The 27960-nt window shown below is 30.8% G+C and overlaps 2 protein-coding genes across 3 annotated transcripts; both read left to right on the top strand.

The window, feature by feature from the left end:
* The first annotated feature begins 2698 nt into the window (after positions 1-2698).
* LOC110731393 (gibberellin 2-beta-dioxygenase 8-like) lies at positions 2699-15613 on the top strand. Of its 2 annotated transcripts, XM_021911255.1 has the most exons (5): positions 2699-2979; positions 4894-4950; positions 10480-10991; positions 14838-15162; positions 15320-15613. In XM_021911255.1, the coding sequence occupies exons 2-5, from the start codon at positions 4900-4902 to the stop codon at positions 15554-15556; spliced, it is 1125 nt and encodes a 374-aa protein (XP_021766947.1). In that variant the 5' UTR covers positions 2699-2979; positions 4894-4899; the 3' UTR covers positions 15557-15613. The 2 variants fall into 2 exon arrangements, with proteins under 2 accessions (XP_021766947.1, XP_021766948.1); XM_021911256.1 differs by lacking the exons at positions 2699-2979; positions 4894-4950 and adding an exon at positions 9994-10346.
* A 3933-nt stretch (positions 15614-19546) lies between these two features.
* Positions 19547-27639, top strand: LOC110731394 (gibberellin 2-beta-dioxygenase 8-like). Its single transcript, XM_021911257.1, has 3 exons — positions 19547-20049; positions 26200-26524; positions 26681-27639. The coding sequence occupies exons 1-3, from the start codon at positions 19550-19552 to the stop codon at positions 26915-26917; spliced, it is 1062 nt and encodes a 353-aa protein (XP_021766949.1). The 5' UTR covers positions 19547-19549; the 3' UTR covers positions 26918-27639.
* The last annotated feature ends 321 nt before the right edge of the window (positions 27640-27960 follow it).

Below are 27960 nucleotides of genomic sequence, written 5' to 3' on the forward strand. Positions count from 1 at the left end.
TCGCGAGTCAAACATTTAGAGAATGAGAAGGGCCGGGGGAAGGGTAAGGAATCTCACTCTCAAAGTGTATCTAATGGAGATTAAACCATCTACCTTAAGATTGAAAGTTACAATCTTTTAAACTTCTTAGTAAATGAGCAACCTTTTAATGTGTAACCTAATTTAAACATTTTTTTTACCAATACTCATTCTTTTTAGGATCTTGCTAACGAACGTTCCCGGGACGTTGAATAATCATTTAAAATATTGCTTATAATGGTATTAATTTGGGAAAGCATGACAAAATTACGCGTCGATCGGTGTAATTAATGTTCATTTTAATTTAATCTTTTTACTTTTAGCTAGCTTATCCAACGCCCCCGGGACGTTCGTTAGCTTTTGCCTTCTTTTTATACACTTTTCGATAATTTTGTTATTTTTGTAAACAAATTGAAAGCAATAAGCCAATGAGAGAAACACCCGCTCCGTTCATTCAATTCATGCCTAGTATTCAAGTGGTTTACTTTGATTTTGAAGCTAAGTGACATTAAAATTTTACATACTTAAATACTTAATTGTGCTGTGTTGGCAAGGGCTAGCTTTCTTATTCTAGAGGAAGATTTACATTTTACACAGAGTTTACACATGACTCATAGTTGGTAAAAACACAAGAATTTGCAACTTTTATAGAACATAATCAATCAAACAAAATTTAATCCTTCATAATACCTCCGTTACATATTACTCCGTATTTGCAAATATTTGACATAAAATAAAGAGGAAAAATGTTTAATCATTAATGTAACGGAGGTATTACATATGAAATTATATGCATGTGAGAAACGATTTCCTAGTACATTCTATACATAACCAAACAAGCACTAAGCCACTAATTAATTGGAGTAAGAAGCTACTAAATAAAGACACCCTTTTTTTGGTAATAATAATAATATCACTTTATGTTACTTAAGGTGCAAAACGCCAAAACTAACACTTTTATGTCTTTAAAAAACTTTAACTAGGGAGTAATAAAAATTTCCACAAGCTGGCATAATTCAATGAATTCAGTTGGTTTCGATTCTTGAGCCTAACTTTTTCCTTTTTGGTACGGAGTACAACAATCCAGATTATCAAGTGATAGATTATCAGTTATTGATATTTTTTTTTTTTTTTTGTAACCACCTACTCCATTTGAGGTTAATCGAGAAAGGCATTATTGATTCATTTTCTTTTAAAAGCTTGAAATTAAGACAATGGTATCTAGTTTTCAAAGACAATAGTATCTAGTTTTCAAAAAAAAAAATAAATAAAAAAAAAAATACAATGGTGTCTATGTTGAGAATACTTTTACTTTTTTCTAAACAAATGATATGCACCGCGCTTCTAAAAACTATTCCAATCAGTATATAATAGGTTGAATATATAATAAGTGGATAGTGGACTTTTAAACCAAATCAAACATTAATTACATTCACATGGCATTTCATTATACATTTCCAAATTTAAACTTTATACTTGCATTATACCAATTTAAAAAACGCATTTTTTTTCAAAAAAAAATAAAAAAATTAGAGAGAAATGCTAAAGGGTGTGTGTATTTTGTTGGTAAATTTCTTATCAATTGAATTAAAATCAACTCATAATAAGAGAGTGAAAACTATGAAAATGAACTACTTTATTATTTTCAATATTGCAACAACTACTTAGATAGTCTCGCAAATTTTGCATCGCTTATACCCCCTCCGTGTTTTAATAAGTATTACAGTTTGACCAAACACGTATGCCGAGACACAAATTTAACTATTAATTATATGTTAATAAAATTATAGGAAAATTCATGTTATGAAAGTACGGAGTATACATTATAACGAATACAACAATGTATTATACAATATCATTTGTTTTTTTTTTTTTTTATATATATATTAGTGAATTAATCAAGTCAAAACCATTATGTGAATAGTGGAAAAAGTCAAACTTTAACACTTATTAAAACACGGAGGGAGTAAGTGCTGTATTGAGTAGTGTTTCGTGCCTAGGGTTCAGTTAGATTTATCCCCTAATGAACCCAATTTTTAATCAAATATTGTTGTGTCGATTGTGTTACGCTTTACCGTGATTCTCTATGATAAAAACGTGACATAGACCCATCCCACAACTCAACAAGTGCACATATATAGTAGCATGTTGTACCGTGCCTAGCTACATGCTCTACTTGTGTCCATACCCATGTCATATGGTGATTTTTTCATGTTAACTCGGTCTGATCTAGTGCCATCTTTAATTTTAATAATCCATTTTCCATTTCTTAGTAGTACAAGTGTGCTGTGCAGGTAGGTGAGGTGTGAGGGAGAGAAAGAACAACCTCAAATGAAAGAAAAGGAATATTCACAACATATATTGGTTTAGAATTGAAGTACTTGGTTCAATTCACACCATTTGAACTTTGCAAGGGTGCTGTCTTTTCCCTCTCATAGTGCTTATGTTCCCTCTTCCTTGGATCTCTCTCTCTCTCTCCTCCATAATTATAATTTACAAATAAAGTGAAAATGATTTCTCACTATATCAACAATTCATATCTAATTCCAAACATAGGTAACCGAATTATAGTACTATATTTATTTAATATTTTTCGAAAAAAATAAAAACTTAGCAATCTTTTACATACATATTGCTACAGCCTACAGAAAATTAAAGTTTTTTCATTTTCATTTTCTATGATCACGTACAAAGACGCGTGTTCTTTCTTATATTCATAAACCCTCAATCCTTGTTTCTATGATTTTGCATCACCTATTTTAAATTCACTGTATATAGTCTCTTTTCCTTGCTTCTTATATATACAAGTATATTAAAAGAAATATCTAACCTTAGCTTCTTTATATAATAATAACCAATCCTTTTTCTATAAATATAATACACAGTTTTTATATTTCCTCACATCATTCTTGCATTGCTCACTTGCCCAACTCTTCTCCTCCTACATCTATCTCCATTCATGTAAGTTTTAATTTCCAGTATGATTCCAGCTTCTTCTTTCAACTTACTCATATATTTTTGCAATTTTTTTGTTAATAACCTTTGTGTTGTTTATATGATATATGGTGACAATTGGTGTAAGTGAGTAAAGTAGTACTAATATAAGTATAATTAAGTGTAGGGCATATAAAAAGATAATGAAGCAAGGATAAAACTCATATGAAGTAAAATTTTGGTAAATTAAAGTATAACAACGCCAGCCTAAGTTCAGTTCTATAGGGTTCATAAACATAGAAGTATAACCAAGTGTAGGGCATATAAAAGATAATACAGAGTACTAATGAAGTAATGATAAAACTCATATGGTGTAAAATTTTGGTAATTTAAACTATAACAATACTAGTCTGTGTTCAGTTCTATAAGGTTCATAAACAAAACTGACTTATCTATGAATGAAAAGTCAGAATATAAACAAAACAAGCATATTCTTGACAGAAAAGTCACATTTCAGGGTTTAGTGTAGGTTAGGTAGGTAGGGATGATTATTGTTACCATTTTATATTTAATTTCTTAACATTTTTTTATTAGTGAAATATGGGGAAAATAGAATTTAGTTAAATTCTTGCCTTTGTCTAAAGGTAATAACAAATGCTACTCTTTTTAAATTACGAAGTATTTATTTTTATCTTTTTTATATTAAATCAGAAAACAGAAATCTCTCTAATTATAGTAACATTTGTAAATATTTAAATCGGTATTAATGTGTAATGATTATAATACTAATTGTTCTGTGATCTCTCTCTCTTTTTCATTCTTTATTTCCTCATTGGGTGGCCTCTTTTCATGCAACAATGACATTACAGTAGGACCTTTTTTTTTCTTATCATTATTAGTTAGATTAGATTCTCTCTCCCCCCACGTTTTTTGTCCTCATTTGAATGTGAAATTATGATTCACAACGTGAAAATATGAAGAGTATTCAAAATTTGTTCAATGCATTTAGCTACCATACTATTGAAGATATATATAGGACGAGTGATGAATAAAGAGCAAATTCAATCAAATCCCATGTGTTTTTTTGTCGTTGTATGGTACAATTGTTGTATGAGAAATCTTCTTATACGTTTTAAGGTATTGTGCTCAATTATTTCTTCATACCCCAAATTTTCATTTTTTTTTATCCTAGTGAATCACTAACATAACCTTTTACTCAAAAGTTTTTGAGAGGGAAGGGGAGGGATGTGACTTGAATACTTGAAAATAGGGTACAAAGTATAAACAACAAAAGTTCGTGGCTAAAGGCCACTAGGTTACACCTAATAACGACTAAAAACACGTTGGTTTTTTGGATTATGTTCTGAAGTTTGATTTTTTGGGCCTAAGATGAATATGAGTTATTTTTGCAAAATGTAAAATATTGTCGGTGATGTCTAGCTAATTTTTTGTGCTTGTTCAAAGTCTAGATTATATTAGACATATGTGATAGGTATACCTTTGGAAGAAGCTTCTATGACAAAGTAATAATAAGCCACATTTTGTTTTCAGTGGAAAATTAGTACCTTTGACAATAAATTCAGTAAATTGAGTATAGTATGAACTATGATGTGAAGAAATATGGTTAGACACATCTATAAAAGAACCTTAGCGTCATAAGCTTATTGTTGTTGGTTTTGTGATGCTGCAAACTTTAATTAAAACTTTGTAGGAAATAAGAGCAAAACCTTATAGAAAAAGTATATATAGTTATATAAAGTAATGAGCAAAATCTACAAGATCTGATGAATAGTTGTTATTAGACGGTGATTTTTTTTAAAAAAAAAGTTATATACTGTAAGAGTACTTGTTATAGATTATTAGATGTTAATATGTTATACTTTCATTATATTATAATTGTGTGGTAAATTTTTTTTAAAACTAATTTATGTATATTTGTAGAATCAAATGGCTTCTGCTAAGGTAGTGGAGCACATCAGGAAAAATGCTGTTAAAAAGGTAATACACTTGAATCTTTTTCCCATTTTCTTGTTATTACTAGCTTGTAGAATATTGGAGTAATATGTATCAATAATCTATTTTAATTAAATCCTGAACCAATTTCTTTACAAAGATATAAACATTCACAAACTTAGTATGTGGTTGGTCACACCGTATGACCAATCATCATGAGGGTTACTTCGTCAATGTTATAGGGATTACTCGGTCAATATTGGAAAGGTTACTCGGTCATTATTGCAAAGATTACTCGGTCAGTATTGAGAAGATAACTTGGTCAATATTGCAAAGATTACTCAGTCACTCAATCAGTGTTATAAGGATCACTTTGTTCTTTTATAAGCGGTCACATGATGTGGCCAGCTACACATAACACGTGATTATAAATATTTCTCCCCATTTTCTCAAAAAAAAAGCCCTATTCAATTTTGAAATCATTCTCTATATACTAGGTTTAGGGTTTCATTTATACAATCTCTGTTTCATATAAGATGATTCATTTCATTAGTCACGTTTGTCAGTGCATACTTTATAATGTATATCCTTTATTACATATTAGCAAAAATTACAAAAATTTGATATTTGATCTATACTACTGTTCTAAAGTGATACTTTTTTTCGAGGGAATTTCCTTTCTAAATCTCTTTTTTTATTTTTAATATTTTGTTAATTAATTTTTAGTTGATTTTTAAAATAGTAAATATATTTATATTTTCTAAAAAGCATATATAGCAAAATTATAATATTATTCATCTAACTACATCTCAATTATTAATTATTGAATACTTTATATTATGAACTACATCCATATTTTATGACCGTATTTCTCTTTATTATTGTTTTTTTAGTACTAAATATGTATTATATTAAAAAAAAAAGAAATAGATGACCAATGTGTATTAATTAAATATCACTACATTAATTAAATCCGAACATGACTCCGGTCTTAACTAGTTTAAAATATAGATGTTGAGACAAATCTAATTAAACCCCATATATATGATGATTATGTTTTTTTCATCACAAAATCACAAAATGAAGTCAAAACAAGTTATGTGAATAGTGCACAAAGTCAAACTGTGTCATCTAATTTAGAACGGAGAAATATTAATTTGGTTTTGAAGAAAGCTGGTAGGGTTTTGTTAAAAACGCCTTTGACTTTATAATTAAAATCTGGAAAGCAACGTCGATCTACAATTAATAAACGCCTTTGACTTCATAATAAAATCTGGAAAGCAACATCGATCTACAATTAGTAACTCTGGAGTTAAATTAAAAAAAAATAGAGTTAGATGGGGTTCTCAAAATAACATCTCAATCCATTTCATCATCTTAAAATGTAAGATGTGTAAGGTGCCTTTATTTAGTGTGTTTGCTAGACATACTATGAAGTACATGCTTGACATTACAATTTCACCACCTTAAGGTGCTTGTATAGTTGTATGTGATTTGTTGTGAAACAATCCTTGAAAAAAAGGCTTTATAGGGACAATAATTCAAATAAATTTAATTCTTGTACTAATTACCCCAAGTAAATTATCAACCAATTAAACAAGCCTTGCTTCAGCATATAAAATTATATATGGGGTGTGGTTTACACAAAACCAAGTACTCATAAGATCGATTCGCCCTAAAATATCAATTGTTTAGTAACCATAACTAACACACGCACGATACTGTGTTAAATATAGGTAAGACGTTAAGTTTATCTTATCTTTACTTATAAAAATTTGTTTTTACTAATTTTCTGTTATATTTTTGTATTTATTGTTAAAAATAAAAAAGCATAACTTTGTTTCAAAAAAAAAAATTGCATAAACAATAAATTATAAGTTGCTTTAGCACATATTTTTCAAAAATGAAGTTATCTATGTGTTGGAATGTTGGATGCCCCAACGATGGGGCTTCTCAATTAAATCGAAATTAGGCTTTTAGATTTAATGGAGGAAACTACGAAAGGAATGCCTTTCCCAAAGTGGATTGCTAAACATCGCCCGCAAATCTCCACATAAAGCCCACAAATCTATATTGAATTTACCTTATTGCCCTAAACCTAAAATAAAAAAATCTAACCCATACCCACACTCTAATCACCCGAAAATACGGCAATGTTGAGGCGGCAAGGCAAGGACTTGGCGGCCACAGCGGCGGAGGGAAGGACGGCTCACGGTGGCAGGGTTTTTTTTAAAATTTTTTTTTTTTTTTAAAAAACCAGAAGAGGTGGGGCGCCTGGCCAGGACGCCCAGCCCCTGGTGGTGGCGTCTGCTCCGGCCGCCGGAACCAGGGGGCTGGCGTCTGACCTGGACGCCTAGCCACGGTTGTGGCGTTTTCCAGAGGCGCCACCGCCGTGGCTGGACGTCCAGGTCAGACGCCAGCCCCCTGGTCCCGGCGGCCGGAGCAGACGCCACCACCAGGGGCTGGGCGTCCTGGCCAGGCGCCCTACCACTTTTTTTTTTTTTTTTTTTTTTGTCTAATATTTTTTTTTTTGGAAAATCAGAATTCTTTTGTTAATGTTTAATATTTTTGTTTTATGTGTTAATGTTTTTATTTCTAATGTATATATATTTTTTTTTAAATCAGAATTTTTTGTGTTAATGTTTAATTAAAAAAACAAAAATTTTAAATAAAATTTAAAAAAAATTACAAAAAGTTTAAATAAAATTACAAAAAAAAGAAAAAAAAATAAATAATAAATAACAAATTACAAAAAAAAAAAAAAAAATTACAAAAAGTAGGGGTGGCGTCTGGCCAGGACGCCACAGTCATGGTGGCGGCGTCCTGACCAGACGCCACCCCTACTTTTCGTAATTTTTCCCCCGGATTATCTCGCTTTCCGGCGACGATGACGGCTCTTCGGTGTCCCTCGGCGATCCACTCCAGCTCCACATTCTTCGTGAGAGTGAATTACGGTTTCGGTAAAAATTAGAAAAAGGGCAAAAGAGTCAAAGTAAAAATATTTGTGGGCTTTATGTGGAGATTTGCGGGCGACGTTTAACAAATCCCTTCCCAAAAGCCTTTTTTTTCTATGAACTTGAACCCCAATGTCATTGAATAATACTAAAAAATAATTTTTTTGGTTATATATACAAGTATGTGTGTAGTACGGAGTAAGAGATATTGTTCTATTGACAATTTGACATGTATCAATTAAGGTTTAATTCCATAACTTTAAGGTTGTAAAATACAATTTTTATTTTATTTTTTTAATTTTTTTAAAGTACAATTTTTATAATTGAATCCTATGTCACTAAGGGAAAAAAAAACTTGTATGCATTGTCTTATGGGGAAAAAAATATAAAAATAAAAAATTCTTTTTTATGATACCAACTTTACTTTGGCTGTAGAAACAAACTCTTTATTAGGGAGTACGTTACTGCACTCAACAGCAGAAATTATATTATTGTTAAGTGTAAATGTGTAATTCATAACTATGCTAATATTGTACTCCGTAATATACTAATATGTAGTGTTATGATACGAAAGAAAGTGTGAATTACAGTGGACTGAAAATAGGATCATGAGGTCCATGACAGATAAATAAGGAAAAATCCTTTACAAATTGGAAATGAAAATGGATGGAAGTGATAATAAGCAGTGGCGGATCCAGGATTCCGAATTAGGGGTAGCACTAAACGCATAGTAGAAAAATTAAAGGGACGAATTAACCAATATACACCTATGAACATGAAACTCAAACTAAATTTAATTAAGATGGTAATAACACATCAATTTAAAGTTTTTGCATAATTGTGATTTTGCATAATTAAGATGGTGATAACACATCAAGTTAATTCAACTATCTATACATTTTGCTATGAGTTATTATTGTGGATAAAATTATGCATGTACAACATAATAGCTATCAAAATATATATTTCATATTACAATAAAATAAAATTAGTCAATTTATCAGATATTACTAATTTTCTTCACGGACGAATAATCTATATATATATTTCATACTATTATTATTGTTGAACAAAACTTAATGGAAGTTATTTTTATGTAATGTATTTTAAAATGAATGTCAAGAAAGTAAAAAGTAATTTGGAAAAGAATCAAAATTTGCTGGAAGTCAATTTTATCTTATCTATTTAAATGTCAAGAAAGAGGAAAACTATTTGGGGTGGAAAAAAAAAAGCATTGATAGTGATTTTTTTTCAAAAAAAATAAAAAAATATAGACTTATAATAAACCAAAAAGAAAGTGTTTGTTGTAAAAAAAAAAATAAAAATGAGAAAAAATATGAGAAGAAAAATGAGCAAAATATTGAGAGGAAAAATATGGAAGCTTTAATTACTTGCTTTGTAATTAAAGAAAAAAAAAATGGAAAAAAATGTGCTTGGGGAGAGAATTGAACCACTGATTCCAGGGTACCTCAAAGGAAGCTTTAATTACTTGCTTTGTACCGCTGAAGCAAATTCAATATTCATGTAATATATGCATTGTCTAATAGTTATCAAGTATTTAGGAGGAAGGTTTTTTTATACATTTTTTTTTCGGGGGTAGCACGTGCCCCCCGGGTTCCAATGTAGATCCGCCAGTGTTGGAATTCCACAAGTGTATATATATATTGACACAAAAAGTATAATATTTTATATTGGATTACTCTTATTCACATCATTTATGTTTGTAGATCTATCTATATGAATGAATGTCGATAATTGTGTGCATTGTATGTCTATTACTGTGTCTGAACATGTTCACTACGTGTCATATAGTTACGTTAAGGCAAAGTTTATAAACTAGTATTCTTGCATTCTCACTTTTAAAACAAGGTAATGTTTGGTAAGAAACTAAGAACCTATTTGCCATACATTCAATTTGTCATGTGAATAATATAATTGATCACAGATTTTTCTTGATATTATAGCGACCAATCCTAGTTTCTGACCAGAAATATATGTATTCAATATGAAGTATGACTTTAGTCACTTTACCCATGACTTTTGAGTAGTTTGCAAAAGCACTTTTATTTGCTTTTTTTTTTTTTTTTTTTTTTTTTTTTTTTTTTTACAACATATTTGCTTCTATTATCAATGCTTTATTTTAATGAATATGCTCCCAAAACTTTTATCCCAAAATTTTAGCCAAGTATCATGTGTGTAGCCAGAGTCGACCTAGTTAGAGTGATGAATAGTCATGAGTTATACAAGATTGACAATTAAGTAATGACACGTTTTCAATTATATCTTGGTCCACAAAAACCACACTGTCATATTGACTCTGTTAAATGAGCTGTAGTCAACCATAATATCATTTTAAAGCTTCTATCTCATAACTTAATATAAATATATATCGTTGTTCATGAAAAAAAATTATACTTTCACACGCCATCCATAACACAAAACTTAAATTACCTCATATTTAGTAAGCCTCTTCTCCAATTCTACTAGGTTAGTTTTTTTTTTTTTTTTTTTTTTTTTTTTTTTTTTTTTTTTTTTTTTTACTTTCCTTAGATAGCTCTTTTCTTTTTTTTTCTATTTGAATATATGAACAAAGTAATTAATTAATCCTCCTTTATTACAGCAAACAACAATGGACCGTAATGCAAATAGGTCATCATCAGACCCTCCATTTGAAGAAACATACAAGAACCTCTTCCTAAAACACAGCATTAAACCACTCATCACCACCCCCACCACCACCACTACTATCGAAGAGCACGATTTACCCCTAATAGACTTAGGGCAGCTGGTGGCTGGCACGGCCAAAGAGAGAGAGCAATGCAAGACAGCAATCGCGGAAGCCTCTAGGGAGTGGGGGTTCTTCCAAGTGGTGAACCATGGCATATCGCGCCATATCTTAGAGGAGATGACCAAGGAACAAGTGAAGGTGTTTAGGGAACCATTCAACAAGAAAAAAGAAGATAATTGTATGAACTTAAGGCTATCTCCTGGAAGTTACCGTTGGGGTTCTCCTACACCAAATTGCTTGACACAATTATCTTGGTCTGAAGCCTTTCACATTCCTATGACTGATATTTGCAACACTGGTTCAACAAATATTGACAATTGCAATCCTCAAGTTAGCAATTTATGGTACGTAACAATTGTAGTGTTGCATTGCACCTTGACAAATTTTGCCTTTCAGAATATCTCTTTTTATTTGCAGCGATTTGACCATTCAATCTATTTATATATTTTAATTACTTTGAGTATTTATTGATTATTATTTAACAAGAAAATACATTCTAAAACAAGAAAATACATATAAAGAAATGCATAGTTATGATTTACATATAAAGAAATGTATAGTTATGATTGATCTTTGTAAATTTAATTTGTCGTGCACTACATATATATTTTAATGCTTCTGCTAAATACAAATTAAAGTTTAAGTGAGATTTTCTTAGATTTGTCTCAACATAGATTTTTAAAATTTCAAGTTCTTGTAGGTAATATCAATCTAATACTAGTATTAAAGATAATGATAGTTGAACTTAGGGCTAGTTCACATTTACTGAACTGAGCTGATCTGAAGTGAAATGAATTGAAATTAATATTTTATGAGAGAAGGAAATTAGGAGATGAATTGAACTAAACTAAACTAATTCGAGCTGAACTGAACTGAACTGAACTGAAATTAAGCTGAAGTGAACAGACCCTAATGTATACATGTGTTTATTAATAACATAAAATGGGCCTAAACAATTTAAACAAGGAGAATGAGAGTTTGATTCACAAAGCCCTATGAGATTTCATACTAAACCAATTGGTAACAATATTAGTAACTACCTTATAAAGTGTAACCACTCCTCCTAAGTGGATTTACAATGGGTTTTAAGCTCTTTTAACATTGATATTAGAAGACATGTCAAAAACTTAAGACTTAGGTTTCATTAAGGGTATGAATTTGATTTTCAATCATATGAACTTATTAACTGAACTAATAACTTAAACTCATATGAACTATTTGTAACCTATTTTAGTTGTAAATTGACTTTGAGTTAACTTAATTAATTCTTATTATTAGATGTTTAGAACTTAATTCTCTTTAATTTATCATTTCTTAACTTATTAGACTGTATTTGAACTTGTTTTATGTTGAAATAGGTGGACATATTAGCCTATTAGGGCCTTAAAAAAAAACTTTAATCAAGTGGAATGAAATTTTAGCCCTATGACCTAAGTTATGTACTATATTACACACAAGATACTAATAGGCATAATGATATTCTTTGTGTGATTCTAAGCTGGGTTAGGTGTTCTTAATCCTCACCTCATTTAATATTATTATTTTTCCAAATTACAAATTATGCGATATGACGTTCATCTTTTCAATGCTGGGGTTTGCCTCCAAAAATAGCGGATTTTCTTATCCTTGGACTTTGTAGATTAATAAGATAAGAAAAGTAGGAGATAGAATGCCACAAGAATTTCTTTGATGAACATACCAAGAAAAATATCAATCGTATTGTGGGCAATTCTAAAGTGTTATCCTTTTGTGGATGACACGAAAACTTACCAAAAAGGATTACTTTATATTATAGAAACTTCATTTGTGTGGCTTGCTTTCTTGTTGAACACAAAAGTTACATTGATTTGAAACCAATATCAACACCCTATCAAAGTCACAACTTTTTTTTTTATTAAATTTTCACGATTTGTTTAATAGCTAGGTGATAGATCAAGAAATGTACTCGTGACGTAAATGTGTAAGAAAAGTCTTGTCTTAAGAATTATGGTGAAGCTAATTCACTTTAATCTTCTCACTTTCATCATTAATCTTCATTTACATTTGTTAATGGAATATCGTGGAAGAAGGAAATTTTGTAAAAAACATTTAAAAGTTTGGTGATGAGGTGACACTATTATGATTATTTTATTTATTTCATATTACGCTTTCACATGGGCTATTAAAGTGGCAAAGTTATAAGTTTTTGTCGACACTTAAATGTCATAAGCTAAAAATTTAAATCAATTGTTTATATAGAACTTTGTTCTTTAAGTCTAGACTAGATATTTCTCTTATCAGGTATGCCAACATCGTAGAATGTAAAAAAATACTACTACCTATTTTATACTATATTCTCTGAACAACAGTATCATTTCTTTTTATGATAACGAGTCAATTGGTTAATTACATTTTTTTTTAAGTCCATAAACTCCTCCCCAAATAGATTATGTCAATGCCACCAAGTGTAAAAAGGTTTATTTCTTTGTATAATCTAAACACCTATCTCTTTTCAAATTCTAAACAATTCAACCTTTTATCGATGTTTTGAACTATTGATACATCAATCTACAATGTGAACTTATTCTGGTCATACATACCTGGCCTATCTTTGGAAATTATGCTTGCAACACTTATTTTATAATTTATCCATTATCACTTTTTATAAACCCAAACTATTGCTCAAAATCTCTCCTTCTAACTTGAATGAAATACAATTATGCAATTAAAATATATAATAATGAAAATTCCGGAATCATCAATCATGATGTGGAATTTATTGATTTTTTACTTGGAGGAGAGGAATTTTTTTTTATTAAATTATACTTTCTTTGTTCCAATAATATTCCAATAAGGATGAAATTACGCATTCTAAAACCCATTTTATATACTACCTCCGTTAATTATTATTTATTATTTGCAACAAAGGAATATTTTATATCTCACAAATAATACCTCCTTGTTGCAAATAATAGTTAACGGAGGTAGTATATATGTATTTTATGAGACAATAGGATTTCAAATAACTATATTTTGCTTTACGTATAAATTATATTATATGGTCAAATAAGAGTAATAAATAATGCAAAAGTTTCATTGGGATGATTTACGAAAGTATGGTTATTTTAAAACTTATTTACACTTTTGCGTCGGAATGAAACTTAATTACGAAATTACTGTCCATGTAGGCTCGGATAAGTTTTTATTTTATTTTTTTATTTTTCAAAGTAAAATCGCTACCTCAGGTAGCGGTTTATGTTTATGTACTAAAACCGCCACTTGAGGTAGCGGTTTTACCCTTCATAAATTGATTAAATGTATCTTTACTAAGAGTACTAATGACAAACGGCTACCTTAAGTAGCGGTTTTAGACTATAACTGCTACTTAAGGTAGCGGGTTGTCTCTAAAGAAAAAAAGTCCCCCAAATATATCTCCAAGCCTACGTGGACTATATTTTCGTAAATAAGTGTCATTCCAATGCAAAACCGTAAATAAGTTTCTTAAAAGTTATATTTTTGTAAATGATCCAGTTTCATTGCTGTAATGTAATTGAAATGGAGGAAGTATTTATTTTTAGCTTTTTATATTGATGAAAAATACTTTCTACTGTCTAGTAACAGCTGGTCAGGTCAAAAACTCCAAACTAGTAGGATCTTCATGATTTTCTCTTTAGCCTGGAAAGTGGGCTTTGGCCTCACGTGATACTCACCACTCCCATAGTTGGGCCTCACGTGAAACCACGTGAATTTCACAAGGATTGCAGAAAAAAATAAAATCAAAAATTACTTTGTAGGCCCGGCCTTAGCTTTGGGCCTACAGCCAGCTACACTTTGCTCTCAAGATCTTAGGCATTTAGAATGTTGTCCTTTTCATTTTTTCATTGACTTGAGCCCAGCTGAATTTTTTACCCCCCAAAAAACAAATTTGTTTTCAATGAATTAACCTAAGTTATGTTTGGGAACCATTTTTTTAAGTTATAGTATGTGGTGACATAGCCAACTAGGTCAACTAGATACACTACTTTAATTAATATGGCCAACGTAATAGCTCACGGATGACGAGCCAAACTTCATATTTTAACTTACTTTGTCAACATTATAACAAACCAACTTTAATATCGTTTAATAATAATTTTTAAAGCAAGTTTATTGATATAAGAATGTCTTTCATATTTTGCATTTCTTGATATTTTTTTTTTTTTTTTTTGCAGCTTAACAGTAAAACAATTTGCCATCACAGTTTCTGAATTGGCGAATAAATTAACAAATATACTAGTAGAAAAATTGGGGCATGAAGAACTAACCTTTTTTGAGGACAATTGTTTGCCAAATACTTGCTACCTACGGATGAATAGATACCCACCATGCCCTAAATATTCCCATGTCTTTGGATTGATGCCACACACAGACAGTGATTTCCTCACAATTTTATACCAAGATCAAGTTGGTGGATTGCAGCTTGTTAAAGATGGAAAATGGATTTCAGTTAAGCCTAATCCAGAGGCTCTTATTGTCAATATTGGCGATCTATTTCAGGTAATTTTTTTCTCTCCTAAAACCTAATGATTAAAGCACACTTGATCACCTAGAAATAACTTGATTTAAGGTACTTGGATACTTTGTATGACCTATGTCATCTACTAATATGAAATTCAAATACATTTTAATTAAATTGATGTAAATAATTTTGTAGGCTTGGAGCAATGGTGTGTACAACAGTGTGGTGCATCGAGTTGTCGCTAATCCAAGACTAGAGAGGTTTTCGACAGCGTATTTCCTTTGTCCATCTGGTGATGCAATCATACAAAGTTTCAAGGAGCCTTCAATCTATAGGAAATTTAGCTTTGGAGAGTATAGACAACAAGTTCAACAAGATGTTAAAGAATATGGTTATAAGATAGGACTTTCTCGCTTCCTTATATGCAACTAGTAATAATTTTCATATACAAAAGTATATAGATTAAGGAGATTATAAGTTTTATACGAAGTATATTGTGGTACGTACGTAAGGATTAGTCACACTACCAAAACTCGATTATTTTTAATTTTTTTTGTCGTAAGTGTGGCAAAGAACTCTTAGCTTATTATTGATGTTCAAGCCACACACGCTAAGAAAGATATATTATTTACCGATATAGTGGATATAACTTTGTAGTAGTACTATTAATTTTGCCTAAGAATTGTTGGCTTTTCTCAATGATTTTGGTATAGGCGTGTAAAAGGAATATATATGCATGGTCCTATTAATTTTATTTGCACTTTTTCCTTAGCCCTTTTTTGGTTTTAATTTTCTTAGATATTATGTACTAGTGTTGTTTCATTAGCCCTATCACATGTGTTCTATAGGATTTGAGAAAGAACAAATTTTTATTCAGTAAAAATATTAAACAAGAAAGCATGCACAGATTTGACGTGGTTCACAAATAACACGTTGACTACGTCCATATGACCATATGCAAGCAATCGAGAGTAATAGCTTTATTGATCTTGAAAGAAAACAAATTACAATCAACAAAAATAGAATGATAACTCTCAGACTTCTAAACCTATTTATCTCAAAACTCACAAATGGGACATACAACATAGAACTCTTAGATTTTAGAGTTTATATCATCCAGGATTAACCGTAAGAAGGGATATACATATGTAGTTCTTAAAATATGAAATACATCCTACGAATAACGAAATAAAATCCACGTGAAACCAACCTAAACCTGCCCAAGCATGGGCGTCTCACATAAGGCATGGGTGGTGTTAAATTGTGACTCGAAATCTAGTAGGGCTGACTTTGAACGATTATATCTCTCAAACTACAACTGATTTTGAGATGATTCAAAATGGAGGTGATATCTTGGTTCAAGAGCTTTCCAACTATAGGTCATATGCCCAATTCCGATAAGAAACGAGAAAGTTATGACCGTTTTACAAAACCCTGACGAAGCTGGAAATTTGCAACGAGGCTGCGAGCTATAGCTCTATGCGAGTGAGCTATAGCTCGGCCCTATGAGGACTTGCGGCAGACATGAGCTAGCTGCCGAGCTATAGCTCGGTAGTTAGGTTATTCTAGGATAATTGATGGAATATTTCCTAAAATTATATCTTTTCTATGGCGGCTATTTGAGTATACTTGGGGAACAATCTTAGGGTTTTATTAGGCTTTCAATTCCTTGTGTTATAAAAGGACTCTTTAGTTGATCAATTAGATAATACCTTATTGAGCCATTAGATTTAGGACTCCTTGTATTATTCTCTCGTTCTTTCTCCATTATAGTGAAGAAGCTCTCGAATCCCCCACCCGTGGATGTAGGTCTATTTTGACCGATCCACGTAAATCCTTGTGTTGTTTTTTTTATCTTCTTTATTGTTTTTTTCTCCGTTCTTAATTTCATTGACTTGTTCCGCATTAATCAAACATAATTACACCCTAATTTCCTAACAGGTGGAAGTGTCTTTAGCTCTTAATCCACAATGAGGCAAAACTAGTAATCCAAATTTACAAGGTTTGATTACAAATAGGCAAATAGTATTTGTGGGCTACTCTATAGAAATAGAAGAGTTATGTGACATTTGATTCGTATTTTCGAACAAGTACTATTTCTGGTCGTGCATTAGTGTGTTTGTGATTGCATATTCCACAACCACAAATAAAATAAAAGTGTGGATATTTAATACAACTATATACAAGCAAGTTACTAAAGTACATGTGTCGATTTTTTGCGAAATATGTTTTTAGTAGAGCAGGCCCTTCTCGCAGCCTAGGTTAGGGATAATGGTAAATATTATTCGGTACACTATAACTTTTTACTTCCTCTGCTTTTTTCATACTTACAACACATTTTTTATAACCCTTATTAATAAGATGATTAAATTAGGTAAACGAATGAATTAAGCTATGAAATTTGAACCGTAATAACTTATTCCTTTCTTCTTATGGGTGTTAAAATTTTGTAAATTAATTTATCCGTTTACATAGTCTAATATCTTCCCTAACATGCGTGTCAAAAGGGTGTGTTCTTCTTATGGGTGTTAAAATTTTGTAAATTAATTTATCCGTTTATATAGTCTAATATCTTCCCTAACATGCGTGTCAAAAGGGTGTGTTGCAATTTAATAAAAACGGAGGAAGTATATACGAAGTATTAGATGTAATGTATACCTGTTCGAACTATGATCATACGTAGTAGATAAAATCTTGCAGATAGGCATATCTTTTATTCAAAGGATGTTTGATTGTACCATGTCTGATGTCTCCCCCTTTAAAACTTTATTTCCGAAAAAATAAATATTTATTATTTTGTCAAATTATAATGTTCTAAACTTGGTTTTGTACGGAACACTTGTAATTCTTCCCACATCTGTCTTCTTTTATCGTAACACACTTTTCGGACACTATTACTACGGAAGGTAAACGCTTGATTATATCAAAATAATTTGAGCACTGGGAATAGGGAAGGATTATTAGCTAGCCAATGCGTAAAATAAACTAAACTTCATTCATTTGTTCATTTACATTGTATAATCTCAATCGAATACGAAATGCGTTATTTCCTCCATTTTTTTCCTTTCTTACAACACAACCTTAAAATACGTTGTTTTGGGAGGTAATTAGTAAAAGTGAACATACAATTTTGCCAAAATAATTTTGACACTTTGGGAAGGTTCGTTTAAGTAATATGTGTATAACTTATTTGATTATCTCGTCTGTTAATATATATATATATATGTATGTATATATATATATGTATGTATATATATATATATAGTGTTCTTCGATCAAACTATAATTGTAACATTGGTTTAAACTTAGGCTTTGTTCATTTCACCTTAAAAAAGAATATTAAGCATAAATAATTTCAGTTCATTAAAAATAAGTTTAATTCAGCATAAGGTGAAGTAAACGAGGCCTTACTCTCGAGTCGTTAAGAAGATGTAACCCAAAAATATATATATACCCGTGCCTTTATTTTTAATCATGAACATATATCTTATTTTAAATAAATGGGAACATACCCTTATACTTAATTATTTATAATCCTAAGGTGTACATATAACATTACTTACAGAAAAGTTATAAAACCATATTTTTGATATTGTAAATTCACATCATCATCAATCTTTTGTTTTAGTGAGGAATAAATATAACACGACACAAAATATTTTTCATTTGCGTTCCATAACTTTTATCCCATTTAGCCATGTGTGTGGCTTAGTATTTCACATATATGGTCCTCTATGACATTTCAATTTGGGAGTTTAGCAAAGGTCACATCCAACAAATTCATTGGACTACGACCTACTAAAAGAAGTATTATCCCACGTGAAGGCCCAAGGCCCACTTTAACCTAGTTTGGCCCACACGTCGTTTTATCCTTACGAATTATCTTTAATGAGCGGTATCCAACTGTAATACAACCCTCAAGGTTTCTAAAAAGATGTATAAATAGCTATCGATTCTTGTGAAAATTTCCCTCTCCTTAAATTACATGCAATCCACACATAAAACTTCTACTGACTCATCTTCTTATTAGCCTCATCCATCTATAAAGTTAGTTTTTCTCCTTAAATTCCTTCTCCTTTTTCTATTTGAATATGATCAACGTACTCTACATCTTCTTATTGTAACTAGTAAGGTCTTTTACTATTATACTAGCTCCAATCGTTATTAACTTGCCATTTTGATCACAAATTCTTATGAAGTACGTATTGTATTATTAGTTGAATATATTATATCTCCATCAATATCTTTTAGTTTAACCTATTTGTCTATCTCTATCCATCCAATGTCTATATAGTTTATACATACATACGAATTACATGTAAAAATCCAACTATATAACAAGATTTTAGAGGTTTTTTTTGTTTGTTTGTTCTCGTACCATTTAAATTTAAACTCTTATTATACATGTATCAACAGGAAGCAACAATGGAACATAATACAAACAACTCAGAACCTCCATTCGAAGAGACATATAAGAATCTCTTTCTCAAACACAACATTATTTCACTACCCCTCATAACCACCCCCACCACGAACACAATCAAAGTGCACGACTTACCCCTAATAGACTTAGGGCAGCTGGTGGCTGGCACGGCCAAAGAGAGAGAACAATGCAAGATAGCAATCGCGGAAGCCTCTAGGGAGTGGGGGTTCTTCCAAGTGGTGAACCATGGCATATCGCGCCATATCTTAGAGGAGATGACCAAGGAACAAGTGAAGGTGTTTAGGGAACCATTCAACAAGAAAAAAGAAGATAATTGTATGAACTCAAGGCTATCTCCTGGAAGTTACCGTTGGGGTTCTCCTACACCAAATTGCTTAACACAATTATCTTGGTCCGAAGCCTTTCATATTCCTATGACTGATATTTGCAACACTGGTTCAACAAATATTGGCAATTGCAATCCTCAAGTTAGCAATTTATGGTACGTAACTAAAACTATTGCTTCGTTCTTAACTATTTTTCTTTAGATAGTGTACCTTTTCTTAGTGTTGTGCTACCCTACAAAATTCATGATCAAGTACGTTATTGGTACATGCTCATGCATGCATTCAGATCAGATCATTTTGGTTGTTTATTTATTTATAATGTGTACTTGCGGCTTTAGGCTTACCATATTTTTACTTATTTTAATTTATTAAATATTTGGTTCAAATATTTTAAGTTTTAGAAACCTAAGTTAAGATAGGTCCAATTAAAGAAAATAAAAATTGCTCAATTTCTTCAAAACTTACATTAAATATTTTCAAATTAAAATTAATTAGTTCACCAAAGTTAAGTATAAGCATTTAATTTACTCTTGAAAATTGTTTAAATTTAGAAAATCATGACAAAAATACACTAATTACACCGATTTGCGCGTGTTTTTGTCATGAATTCCTAACTTTATACATTTTCCAAGAGTAAATTCAATGCTTATATATAGCCCTAAGGACTATGTATAGCATTACCCTTAATTTAATTGGTTTTAAAAAAAAAGTAATTAGTTTAATTAGGAATTAAAAAGATAATTCGATATGATTATTTAAGCTAAGCGTAAACTAAACCCTTAAAAATTATAATTCTTTGAGAATGGATTGTGGTAAAAAGAGAGATAGTAGCAAAAAGATAAGTGAGTTTATTTGATCAGTCCTAGCCTCGACTGGGCGGGAGTGTTTTGTTTAGAGAATCGAAAGAGATCAGAGGTTTGAGCTCAAAATTCTAATTATGAAAAAGTTAGCTATATATATAGCTTTATATTTTGAAAGATAGGATTTTCAATTTACAGCCCGTCTCGTGTATGGCTAGCTATATCGTGTAACCACTAATAAAAAAACAAAGTAACCTCTATAACACTGACCAAGTAACCCCTACAACATTGACCAAGTAAGTAAGTAACCCCTGTAATACTGATCGAGTAATCCCTTTAACACTGACTAAATAACCCCTTTAACACTAGCTGATCAAGTAACCCCTATTACACTAACGAAGTAACCCTTATAATGGTTGGCCACACCGCCACACCGTGTGGCCAACCACATATAAGACTTTGTGTTGAATTTATGTTTAAAATATGTAAGCGGTGTGGCCAACCACATATAAGACTTTGTGTTGAATTTATGTTTAAAAAAAATTAAGTGATTAACATACCCTATCCTATATTAGTCATATTATATCCTTGTAAGTCATTTTATTTCTTAAAAGTAGCTAGCTAGCAACTAACAATTGTTCCCTCTATTTTTAATAGTTGACATGTTGTTTTGACCTAACACAATTCACATAATTAACTTTTCCTTCATTTTGTGATTTATACTTAAATAACAAATCAGTCTTGTACACTTGTAAAATTCGTCTTAATAATCTACAAAGTATATATTATGTTTATAATTTTTGCCTATTATTAAGTGTAGATATTAAGTTTGAAACCATACATAATATTAACAAATGTACTTATGAAAATGTGATGATTAAAACGAAACGAAATATATATTTAAGAGGTTTTTTATTTATTTATTTATTTATTTATTTATATATAACCAGCTAACACAATTAACGCACTAAAAGTTAGCAGCTAACTCAAACATCAAACGACTAGCATTTAATCTCTAATTGTCAAACCGATGCTACATAAAAATTTGTAGAGTATATAATGTCGATAGGTAAATTCACAAACCAAAAATAGTTGCACATTAAGTATAATTACATATAATGATCTTTCTAGTGATAGGAGGTTAGGTTCACAGTACAAATTCACTAAAAAGGCGGGTGTATGTTTTTTTTTTTTTTTACACAACGGGTGTTTGTGAATTTATTGTAAGACGGGTTGAAGTATTTAAATTTATCCTTTATACTACAAAAGTTATTATTTTCAAATATTAAATATGATCTTACAAAAAACTTATTATGTATTAAATAAATCATATTATCCTTTATAATATGTAATCATGAATTTTTTTTAAAAAATTATACATTAAAATAACAACCAAACGAAAAACAAATTAAATCAAAAGTTACCTTGAAAGGGATTAAAATTACCATAAAAATAGTTAAACACCTTAAAGTTACTATCAAACTAATTGTCTTATAATAAAATTAACGTACACCCATCTTGTATAAACTTATTGAATTAGATTAGGTTAGGTGTTGGATAATTCTCGTCTCATTTTAAATGATAATCCTAACCACAAATTGTGCGATATGACGTTCATCTTTTCAATGGATGGGCTTGTCTTCACAAATGATTAAAATCAAACTGAATATTCTTACCTGTGGACATTGTAGGTTAAGATAAGGAGCAATGAATGTCCCAAGTACTTTATTTGATGAAGAATTTGACAATATTTTTTTGTAAAGTCTTAACTTTTTATGGATGAGACAAAAAAACTGTCAAAAGTGTTTTCCTTATTTCTTGAAGCTATATTTGTACGGCTTTATGATTATTATTTTTTAATAAAATAAAGTACTCCTTAACCATTGTACTTTTCATTTTTTTAATAAAATAAAATAAGTTTTGATAAATATAATAATTTTATATAAGAATAAATTCAGATTAATAAAAGTTTATATTACAGCTATAAATTTTAATAAAGTTAATAAGTAAAATAAAGAATATAGAAACAGACTTTTAATTTTAACCCCCCTTTTTATGCAATTTTCTCAAAATCATGACTTAAAGCTTTAAAAGCATTATATTGTTGATTGTATTCAATTTTTTTTTTTTTTTATTGGTTGAATCGAAGTTTAATACCTCTACCAAATTAAAACTCTTAATTTTCAAACCTAGATCATATCAATGTGATCAAGTGGTGAAAGCAACCTAATAAATTACTCCGGTTATTCTCTTGTCGATTTCTAATGTCAAAGTTTTCAATAATTTTGTTTTTTTATCAATTATATTTAATTTATTTTTGTTATTATAAAAGTGCAAACTACAAAGTAAACTTCCTCATAATGTACCCATCTTCAGAAATATGCACATTTGTATTTTAAAACTATATTATATACAGAAGTACAAGTCAAGGCCTCAAGGGGAGGAGAAGGAGTGAAATATTCATTTCACCTTCAGTTCATTTCAACTTAATTCGTTAAATATGAACAAATCCTTAATAAATGGTTTTTTTTTTTTTTTTTTTTTTTTTTTTTTTTTAAGTCATAGGTCAAAATTATATCACAAAATGTTTTAAGTTTTCAAAAATCAACCAGAGCACGCACACATCCGCGGCATCGCGTGCACAGATTAAAAGACTAGTAAGAAATTATTGGAAGTGCATGTTTTGGACAGTAATTGCTAGAAATTTACACCATCCAACTAATTAATCATTTTTAAATAAAAGGACATCATGTACGGAGTAATAGATAATTAGAAAAAGGCAAAAGCTAATGAGCGCCCCTGAGACGTTAGATAAGAGAATTAATTAAAGTGTAAATATTAGAGTAAAATTAACATTAATTACACCAAACGACGCGTGATTTTGTCATGAATTCCTAACTTAATATCATTTCAACCAATATAATTTATCCTTATCTAACGCCCCGGGACGCTCGTTAGCAAGATCGTTAGAAAAATACCATTTATTTTGTATTAGAATAACACACCTATCTATAAATTCACCTAATATTAGGGTTTATATACTACGTACGTAATTAATATGATTATTATTTTTTTTTGAAAACATTAATATGATTATTTTTTTAAAAAAAGGTTTTAACTTGAAAAAATCAAAATTCAAAAAAAAAAAAATGAATTCTCTCAAATCCTCGTGGCACTATGCTATTGATTGGATAAATGAAACAATTTGTTGGGTACCTCCATTGTAAACTCCATCGTCCCTTAGCTTACATTTTTGAGTAGTCGGCAAACTTCCCAATTGAGTAAAGAAGGTGGCCTACAATGTAGGTGTTCATGTCAATATATTGTTAGTAGGGTACATGGAACTAGTTCGAACTCAAATTACGGGACACGACAAATTAGCCAGCTTAAAGCCATCTCCAATGTATTAAGTATTGGAAGACACTATGATGATGTTTTCAATAGTCTTAAAGAGGGCCATTATTGGTATCTAAAGCATCACAATTTAATTTTTTTTTTTCCTCTTTTTTTCTCTGGGGAAAGAAAATTTATAAATCATGGTCGTATATTCTTTTTATTGCACCACAAGTGATTTCAAGCTTGTCAATGCATTTTTTTAGCTATGAATATCTTCAATTATACTTTTGTAAAAATTATAAAAAATTGATATTTAAAAAGAACATTTCGAGATGAATCTAACTAGATCCTACATGATTATATTTTTCCAAATGGATCACAAATAATGGTCAAAGAAGATTAACTGAATAGTGTAAAAGTTCTAATAGTGCAATAAAATAAAAATGGAGGAATTATGTGCAACAAAGATATTAACATGGATTTTGAGGCATAATCAATAATCAGGATAATCAAAGCCTAGTTTACTTATAGTTAACTGGACCATGAAAATGAGAAATGAAATTCCAAAATAAAATGAAGTAAAAATAAAAGAGAGTTTCAAACAGTAAAAACTAAAAACCTTACCTTGTCAAAAAAAAAAAAAAAAAAAAAAAAAAAAAACCTTACAACTCAAAAGACAGATGTATAAAGCACTATTTATTTATTTATTTATTTTTTTTTATTTTTTTTTTGTGTTTAGAGAGCCACAAGGGCGGGGGTGAGAATCGATCCCAAGATTTTTTGGAATTGGGAGGGAAGCTTTAACCACTTGAGCTACCCCTCACTCTCATAAAGCACTATGGATATAATGATATTCGTGCAATTAGCCAACTAGCTACTCCCCCGTCCCATAATTAAATTCACGTTCTTAATTATGTAATGTTTCACCAATAAAGTATGACGTATTTTTTTTTGCTTCAAAAAAAAAGTATGACATATTTTTGAAACGGGGCGGTAGGTTCTTGCAGTTGCTCTATACGAGTATACGTTGTAAAAGACTTCGTCTCCCTAATCTTAAACAATCAACCAAAGTATTGATTTTTAGCAAGGGAGAATGTGGTATTAGCTTAGATGTGTACTTTTATGTTTTTTAGCAGGAGGTACGTGGACATTGTAACACATGTTGCAGGCATGCTGGCATGCTTGTTTACCTGTTTAGTGGTTTATAACCAAAATCAAAGGGCACTATCTATGTTGTGAAAAAAGTTCACATGTTATTGTTAGGATGTTAACACTCCAAGTCTCCAAGTCCCAAGTCCTACCATCTTGTGACCAGCTGGTATATATACTACAGTTGATATTGGGTCGTGTTGGTGACTAATCAAGTATTAAGCATGGGTTTTGTATGATTTGTACTAAGACATTATGAAAGTCCCAAAGTCGCATAGTGGCATAGGTACTACATGAACTCGAAGTAGGTTAGGTAGTGTTATGCCACCATGACATTAACGACGAGGTTCGATGACTTTATCATTCTTACCATGTAACATGACCTAGTAGACACAGTGCTTTACTGGTTCTAGTCTCCTAGACAACTATTGATTGGTTTTGTGCTACTTATTGTCTAATTAAAACCAGTGTTATTTCATCGATTATATGTTGAGTTGATACAAATGACTTAACTGTCATTTTTACTCATTTTTGTGTGTTTTTATCTTCGATTCTTTGTTATCCTTTTATGGAACACCAATGCTCGTATGGACTGACCGTATAAAAGTATATAAGATCCTCAATGTATTCCGTATTGGATAAATGGCTTGAAAGTGGGCCTGGGCCTCAGGGAAAGGTTGGGCCTCACGTGAAGCCACGTGAAGTACACCGAGTGCAGCAGGAGGTAGGCCCTTATATTGGGCCCACAGTTTTTTGCTTTCAAAATCCAATCCAAAGCTTTTTAAATGTGTCCTTTTCAATTTCTGTTTTTAGGTAATGATACTAGTGTAAAATAACTACTTGTATTTGTTTCAAAAAAAAAAAAAAAAAAAAAAAAAAAAAAATTAACTACTTGTATTATATTAGTGTAAAAAAACTATTAATAAGATAGATCTGAATGGCCTTAATTGAATAACTCTTTGTCTATGAGAAAACTAACATCAATGTATATATAATTTTTCTCCTTTCTCTTGTATGCAGCTCAACGGTGAAACAGTTTGCCAATATTGTATTTGAATTGTCAAATAATTTGGCAAATATATTGGCTGAAAAATTGGGGCATGATGAATTGACCTTTATTGAGAACAAGTGTTTGTCAACTACTAGCTATCTAAGAATGAATCGATACCCTCCATGCCCTAAATATTCTCAAGTTCTTGGCTTGATGCCACACACAGACAGTGACTTCCTCACAATTTTATACCAAGATCAAGTTGGAGGATTGCAGATTATTAAAGATGGAAAATGGATCTCAGTTAGACCTAATCCCGAGGCCCTTATTGTCAATATTGGAGATTTATTCCAGGTAACTTATCCTTTTGATTTCAATTCTCATGTACTTAACAAGGCAGACTTGACTTGAAATAACATACTTTAATTGAGTTCGATATGATTAGCCCTATAAATGTGATTTGAACCAAACACGATTAGAACATTCAACTTGTTAGAAATTTCGTTGCAGGCTTGGAGCAATGGTGTGTATAAGAGTGTGGTGCATCGAGTTGTTGCAAATCCAAGAGTGGAAAGGTTTTCAATTGCGTATTTCTTGTGTCCATCACGTGATGGAGTTATACAAAGTATCAAAGAGCCTTCTATTTATAGGAAGTTTAGCTTTGGAGAGTACAGACAACAAGTTCAACAAGATGTTGAAGAATTTGGTCATAAGATAGGACTTTCTCGTTTCCTCATTTCTAACTAAAACCCACATATAATGTCCACGTTGAAGGATAACATACTACTATACTAGCCTACTAGGATGTTTATGTATCAATGTACGAACTTCATGTGCCACCTACCTATTTTCATGTACTTCATATCTTCATTAGGAATGACAACTGATCGGATTCGGGTCGGATGTGGCTAAATCCGAATCCGATCCGTTTAGTAAACGGACCCTGGACACGGATCTAAATCCAAGTCTGAATCCGAAAAATCCGAGTCCGAATCCGAAAAATCCGAGTCCGAATCCGATCCGACTAGTAATTTTCGGATCCGAATCTGGTCCGTTTATTCGGACCTCCGAAATGGTCCGAATATTTTTTTTATTATTTTTATTTTTTGTAATGTCATATACCTATAATTGCTTGTATTGTCATACCAATTAAAGTATAAACATAACATATTTAAATTATAAACTAAGTTACATAACAAAATTTTGCTACAAAACAAGCAAATAATTGTCCCAAGTTATAGAGCATATGCTTATACTCTCGGATTCGGACTCGGATCGGACTCCGTCGGACTTTGCGTAGGGTCCAAGTCCGATCCACCTCCTATTCGGATTCGGATCTATTTTATCGGATTCAGACTAGTTTTAAACGGATTCGAATCGGATTTTTTCCTTCGGATCAGATCGGATTCGAATCGAACTCGGATTAAATTGTCATCCCTAATCTTCATGTATTTACTCGTAACCCAAAAAAAAAAAAAAAAAGGAAAAAAAACCAGTTTATGATATGATTATTCCTACCTTTAAAAAAGTATAAGAAAATACTTATGAATAGTGTGAGGACAATTATATGCTTAATATATTTGTTTACTTATATATCTCTATTGATATGATGTTAATTGGTTTGAAGCTTTTACTTGTGTAATTTTATGATTTAATTCTTGTGAATAGTGTCAAGGCAATTACACCCTCTAAATTGATGATTTAGCTATTTGCTCTCGTTATCCTGAATTGTTTTTTTTTAAAAATCTTAAAAATTGTGGGGGTGATTTCCATAAAAATTGTTCAAAGAT

Source organism: Chenopodium quinoa, unplaced genomic scaffold, assembly GCF_001683475.1.
Source record: "Chenopodium quinoa cultivar QQ74 unplaced genomic scaffold, ASM168347v1, whole genome shotgun sequence".
Lineage (NCBI taxonomy): Eukaryota > Viridiplantae > Streptophyta > Magnoliopsida > Caryophyllales > Amaranthaceae > Chenopodium > Chenopodium quinoa.

Coding starts and splice junctions, on each gene's coding strand:
- LOC110731393 (XM_021911255.1), top strand. CDS start 4,900: ATGGCTTCTGCTAAGGTAGTGGAGCACATCAGGAAAAATGCTGTTAAA. Junction 4,951..10,479: donor GGAAAAATGCTGTTAAAAAG/GTAATACACTTG, acceptor CCTTTATTACAG/CAAACAACAATGGACCGTAA. Junction 15,163..15,319: donor ATATTGGCGATCTATTTCAG/GTAATTTTTTTC, acceptor ATAATTTTGTAG/GCTTGGAGCAATGGTGTGTA.
- LOC110731394 (XM_021911257.1), top strand. CDS start 19,550: ATGGAACATAATACAAACAACTCAGAACCTCCATTCGAAGAGACATAT. Junction 20,050..26,199: donor CCTCAAGTTAGCAATTTATG/GTACGTAACTAA, acceptor TCTTGTATGCAG/CTCAACGGTGAAACAGTTTG. Junction 26,525..26,680: donor ATATTGGAGATTTATTCCAG/GTAACTTATCCT, acceptor ATTTCGTTGCAG/GCTTGGAGCAATGGTGTGTA.